The sequence below is a fragment of the Gossypium hirsutum genome, chromosome D07 (genome assembly GCF_007990345.1).
Source record: "Gossypium hirsutum isolate 1008001.06 chromosome D07, Gossypium_hirsutum_v2.1, whole genome shotgun sequence".
Lineage (NCBI taxonomy): Eukaryota > Viridiplantae > Streptophyta > Magnoliopsida > Malvales > Malvaceae > Gossypium > Gossypium hirsutum.
Window position 1 is genome coordinate 46,703,616 of NC_053443.1, and position 6,602 is coordinate 46,710,217.

The window sequence follows — 6,602 nt, forward strand, 5'->3', positions numbered from 1 at the left end:
TACAAAAAGAACAATCACGATAAGAGAGACCCACTCTAAACCCCATTTTTTTATTATAAATACTCAATCTTCCAAGACCACATAGATAAACAAAATTACTAACCATCACTTTGCTAGAACACCATCCCAAACCTTCATAGCTCTTTACACCATGCACAATCAATATAAACAGTCCACTTCACTTGCTTGTACATCTTAATTGTTATAGCAAAAAGATTCATTCAATTTTGAACCTCTCCCAAATTGGATTTTACAAAGATTTTTTCATTAAGCCCAGCATTATTCTCAAAAAGGTATTGATTTTAACTAAAAGCTAGCATTAGAACCCAACATACGCTGGGGTTTCTAAATTTTTTAATAAAACTAATTATTTTTAAAATTATTTTTTATAAAATAATATTAATTCCTTAATCAAATTTTTTTTATTTTTAAAATGAAGTAATAATATATTTTAATTATGAAATTAAATTTATGATAATTATTAATAAATTGGGTACAAATTAATTTAAGTTAATCCAATTCTTTATATGCGTCATTTAAAAACAAAACAATAATTAATACACGTTTTCCCAAATAAATCATGTTTAAAATCTAAATCGCTGTGCGAGTGAATATATGCATTGTTTTCTAAAATATATTATTTAAACTAAAAATAAAAAAAATAAAAAAACATAACATAGCTATTGGCATTAAAAGTTAATTAAAATGTAGCGTAAATAAAAAATATAAATATATTAAAATATACATAAAGCATATCAATACTTGAATTATATGGTTGTTGGAATTAAATAAGATCCAATAATTAAATTGGAATATGGTAGTTCAACCAATTCGACCAATAACAAAAACATAAAGGAAGATTGAATTGGCATAAAACCGATTAAAAAGCTGTTTGAATCAATTTTAAATTAGTTTGAATATTTAATTTAATTTTTATGATTTATAAATGAATGCTTATATTATTATTATTATTATTATTATTGATTTTTTAGAATTTTAATTTTTGTAATGGTTGAATTGATTGAATCAAGGACTAATAGTTTGACCACAAGTCGGAACTATAAACACTGATAAATTATTTCCACTTTTCTTTTTACACCAAGATAAAACATTAGTCCTTGAACTTGATAGCTTTCCTCACATTGGTCCTTGAACCTTTTTTTATCCGCATTATTTTTTGTCATTGAATTTGGATTTCGTTAAATTATAATGACATGACACTTTTGATTATACCTAGATTTGATCATGGGTTGTGTCACTTATCCAGGTTCGAATGTCCGCTTAAAAAGTGGATTTGAACAAAAAATAATGCTTGTTTTTTAAACGGGCCAGGCCTCGGGTAGAATTTTTTTGGCCTGGTCCAGCCCAAATCACATGTCTATATTTTTTTATATTTTCAATTTGTAGTGAAACATTTATTTTAATATTTTTAGTGTATTTGATGTATTATATTTTTAAATATGTTTTTATATAAAAAGTAATATAAAACAAGTTATTACAGTCGGGCTAGGTAGGGCTAGGGTTTAGCATTTTTAATATGGGTCGGATTTGAATAAATTTTAGGCTCATTTTCGGGTCGACCCACCCAGGCCTAAAATTCTATATCGGCCTGGGCTCAACCCATGATTAAGTCTATTTATGCCACATCGTGACTCAAAAAAATTATTTTTTTATAACTTTAGATTATATATATTTTTAACTTTCAGATGATGAAGTGACAATTTTGGAGTTTTATATTATCGCACTTAATAAAATCTAAATTTAGTGATCAAATTGGAAAAAATTGTCAAATTCTAACTAATTTTGAAAAAAATTAAAGACCAAATTAAAAAAAAACAGATTTAAGGATTTTCTTTTATCTCTTAATTTTATTTTATTTTAAGTTACCTCTTATTTTTTCTAAAAGAAAAAGAAAAGGAGTAGCACATCTACGGTGCTCACATCATCACTCACAAAAATTTAGTTTTTGTAGATTTAAATTGTATATATATTTTTAACTTTTAAACGATGAAGTGACATAAATTTAAAGTGTTATATTATCACATTCAATCAAATCCAAATTTAATGATAAAATTAATAAAAAAATTACTAAATTCCAACTAATATGGACCCAAAAAATTAGAGGCCAAGGATTAAATGTTGATTTATTCTTATTTCTTTTCACTTTCTTGCCCATTCCTTTTATTTATTTATTTTAAATTACCTCTTATTTTTTTCAAATGAAAAAAAAATTTGTCTATATTTAGTATTCGTAATTACTCCTAATAAAATCGTCTCTAAATTTGGCTTTCATTCTTCTTTTAAAAATGCAATATGTTTTATCAATGCTTCCAACATTTACGAGCAATATCTTTTTTTTTAAAGAGATGTCAACATTTGAGAGTAACCCATTTACTGTACTCATGTTTTTTTTCAGTCTATCTTTGAGATTCGTGATTATCCATTCCTACAAAATTTCTCTAAATTTAAACTCGATTCTTCTTTTTAAAAATGCAATATACTTTCATTCCAACACGCTATACCATAAAAGAGATGTCAACATTTGAGATGAGCACTCATATGTTCTTTTTAAATATATCATATTATATTGAATAGATGTAGTTTCCAATCATCACAAAAATTGAAAGAATGTATATACATTATCAATGAATCATTGTTCTATGAGATCAACCTCAATTGTACAGTCGCCGGTAATGCCATGGAAACTGAGAAAGGAAAAAGAATAATTTTTGGTTGGCTATTGGATTTGAGTGGGATTTGATTCCTTCTTTAGCATTAGTTTCCCTGATTCACTCCTTTTGAAAAGTTTCTCAACCAACTCGTCCCAGTTAGCCCCTCTAGAGCTTAACTCCGGTTCAGCTTTTGGGCTGTCTCCATTATTGGCTTTGGCAGCCCCTGCTTCCATTTCCTTGTTTTCAGTCAGTTCCTCGACTGTGGATACAGCATGAGGGATATTCAAACTGACAGCTCTTTCCAACGCATCTTTGTGTTCGTCCTCGATGGTCTGCAACCTCTCCAGTCTCTGTATTTTTGGGGGAACAGTTATCGTCTCAGATTTGTTCTCCCTCATAATCTGTAGGAACCAACAAGTAAGCCATTGCTGGTAATCCATGATACAACTGAGAAGCTTAAATGTTAAACCCAAACAAAGAACACTTGCCTCCAAAGCCTTTTCTGCTTCCTTTTCGATCCAAATTATTCCATGATCGGATGTTGCATTACATGATAACACAATGTGTTCAAACCTCCCATCGACAGGAATGGCTGTTCTGACTTCTGGAGGAAACCTCCCACATCTGCAGACTCAAATCACATGGTAACTTAACATCAAATATAGAGACAAACTCAACATAATCCAAGATAAAATTGTAAATAATATTGGTAACTTATCATTCAAGGAACAAGTATGGGTAGCGAAATTTTAAAACTCTTCAATAATGAAAATTCTTTTCAATATACGAGTAATATCCATATCCAACACTTATACCCTAGTCCGACTAACATAAAAGTAAACTATGAAATAGCTTCCTCACGTCTAAGTTGTGTGTGTTCAATGAACTTATTCTACTAACAAGCAAGAGAGTGAAAATATCGGTACCTGCAATGTCATTGATAATGCATTCACTGACTAAGAGCGACTAAAGAATATAATTTTGACACAGCTTATTTTCTATGTAACAAATAGAAGTAAACTTGAAGAAGAAGAACATAGGCAAAAACCCTGCAAGGGAAAAGTTTTTTGTATGTTTTCATTTTGCAGGGCAATGAAGTCATCCAAATATACACAAAATTCGTCGGTCAATGTAAAGATGAAGAAGAAGCAAGAGAGTGAAAATATCGGTACCTGCAAAATTTTCTTTCGACAATATGGTACATCCGTCCAGGTGCGTAAAGTCTTCTTGGATCTTTAAGTTTTCTACCTTCTGGTATGAAGGTATCCCTCAAGCAAATAAGAAATAACAAGCAAGGCAAGCTGTCCAATGCATCAAGACCTAGTTTAAGGTATACTACTACTACTACTACTACTACTACTAATAGAAATAATAAAGCTCTAAGAGAATATCAATGAAAAGATGCAAAACACACAAACTAACCAGAAAATTGACTTGAAGATATCTTCCAAGGGGGTGGCTGTTCTAGGCAAGAAATCATCCTGGAAACCAATTATAATTTCATGCTGATAAGGAGATTGTTGACAATCTAAATTCACTGAATGGAGGTGATTAGGAAATGTTACTAATACCAACTCTTCATTTTTTTGTTGAAATATTAGTGTGCTTCCAAATGCATTAGACAAATTTAGAAAGAAAGCAATTCTGAGTACAAAAAATAAGTAATCTCACCTGCAACACAATGGAGTGTATAACATCAGCATACTTGACAGCTAAGTTAAGTGACATACACCTGGCGGGCGCCAGCGCATAGCACCTAAGCTTACTTCGGGGAATCCCACCCAATCTATCCCTGTGATTAACCACCAAGACCGTCATCAACGCCGCCACGCCTGACCCCAACGAATGTCCCACGAAAATCATCTGATATTCCCTCCCAGTCTCTTCCCAAACCCTCTTCAACGTCTCACTCTCCACGTTCAACAGCCAAACCGCCGATTTCAACAGCCCGTGATGGACATATCCTCCATCAAACATCTGCATCCCTAGCCTATTATCCAAAAGCAATTTATAATCACTTTCCTTGGCCAAGTTGAGTCCCCTGATTGCCATCACGATTTCCTTCCGGTCATGATCGGCGTAGATAAGGTAAGGCGGAGAACGGCCAAGGGCGTCTTCGTAGGTGACGCGTTTCAAGACCCAGTCAGGGTTGAGTCGGTAGCCGCCGTCGGGAGGGAACTGGGGGTTTCTGAGATCAGGTTCGTAGACAGCTAGGATTAGACGACAGACTCTAGGGACAGGTTCGAACTCGTCGGGGGTAGCTAACGGCCAGGTTTCACTGTCGTTTGAACCAACGTAGGTGCAGCGTCTCCATGCCCAACGCGAACAGCCAAGCAAGAGAACGCATTCGACACCGCAAGAGAGTGACATTTATGGTCGAATGAGAGAATTGGGTAACAGATTTTTGATAATGAATGGAAACAGAGGTGGGATTGTGAGGAGAGAAAGGAAGGGGAAAGAAAGCACATGGAAACTCAAAAGAAGGCTCGAGACAGCGAGGGTACACAAGTAGGGTAGACGACCATTTTTTATAAGAATATTTATTTTAGGGGGACGGAATCTGGTTTTCAGACATATCCAAGCTGTAGTTTTCCTTTATAGTTGTTTCGGTGATTCGGTCCTAAACCGGTTGCCTGTCCTAAAGTCTCAGGGACGGGGACTTTTTGGACATAAAAGTCCAAAATAATGTGGCATCGTCAATTTTTTTTCCGTTTTTTGGTCGAAGGTCACAGTTTGTTTTTTTTTTGGGTTCATGGTCTAACGTCACATCGTTAATCGATGGTTGAAAGCATGGATAATTAGTTTATTAGGCCAAATATTATTTGATTTATTAACCAAAAAAAAAATTCAATATAAATCTAGGATGCGAGTCTTTTTGGGTTCAATGTATCATACTTAATTCAAACTTACTATTATATTCAAACCATGATTCATGTGAAGCTTGGATTTAAAAAATTGTTTTTGTTGAAAACTTGAATGAATTTCTCAAAAATGTCAGAAAAAAAAGTGTGTACGTAATTTTATCAAAAAATTATGAGAATATGTTGATTTTATGAAACGTTTCTAACTGAAATTATTTTTTATTTTTCATGTGTAACATTTTAGTTAGGGTTAGAGTTTTATTTTTATTTTTTAATTACTGTAAGGGTTCACGGTTTTTTAAGTAGGGTTTGGGTTTAATTTTAACTCCCACAAGCTCGGGAAAATTTTCTAAATCAATTGGCACTCACCCTTGGGTTTATAAAAGCAACCTATTTCATCATTGAGTGTCATAAGGCATTTATGAGCAAAGAAGATCAGAGTAAGAGAAGTTCAGACATCAGGCATAATTTGGAGCTACCACACAATTTGCATAAAGTAATGATCATTTTTTGTTGTTCATATTTAATTACGACACTATTTCTCTACATGATTTTTTTTTGTTTCGAACATGTGAAATATGTTATTTCGTTAAAAATGAGTGGACGAATTAATACTATTTTTTATTACGACGATGAAGTGTGTGACATCGAGAGCGGGTCGTTTTTTTATCAGAGAACACACCGTTGTTGGCTTTTAACTATAACATACAATTGCCCGAACTTCAGACAAGAATTAGGTGGAAAATCGTTAGATCCAACCAAATGAGAGTATCGTCCCTTAAATATTGATTTTGTGCTTCGATCAACCTCGTTAGATATGACGCTTTCGATATTAGAGGTGCGTGGGGGTTGAAAGAGATTGTGCAAATGCATATTAACAATGGATCACCATTTCTCAAGTTATATGCAGAGTTTGCAAGGACAGATGAATGCCCTCGGAGGTTGACATATGTTCTTGTTCGAGAGGCCAGAATGGAAGAATAAGCCGAGAGTCCAATAACACAGTTTGCGGCGGGTTCACCGCTTTGTTAGAAAGTTCCCATTATGATATCTCGGAATCATCAATAGG

General features: G+C 33.3%; 1 protein-coding gene across 2 annotated transcripts; it reads right to left on the reverse strand.

The window, feature by feature from the left end:
* Positions 1 to 2,562: 2,562 nt before the first annotated feature.
* Positions 2,563 to 5,326, reverse strand: LOC107954831 (diacylglycerol lipase-alpha). Of its 2 annotated transcripts, XM_016890515.2 has the most exons (5): positions 4,344 to 5,326; positions 4,095 to 4,153; positions 3,845 to 3,973; positions 3,161 to 3,296; positions 2,563 to 3,073 (listed from the first exon to the last, which is right to left on the reverse strand). In XM_016890515.2, the coding sequence occupies exons 1-5, from the start codon at positions 5,040 to 5,042 to the stop codon at positions 2,738 to 2,740; spliced, it is 1,359 nt and encodes a 452-aa protein (XP_016746004.1). In that variant the 5' UTR covers positions 5,043 to 5,326; the 3' UTR covers positions 2,563 to 2,737. The 2 variants fall into 2 exon arrangements, with proteins under 2 accessions (XP_016746004.1, XP_040953692.1); XM_041097758.1 differs by having other exon boundaries at positions 2,563 to 3,296; positions 4,344 to 5,248.
* Between the last annotated feature and the right edge of the window lie 1,276 nt (positions 5,327 to 6,602).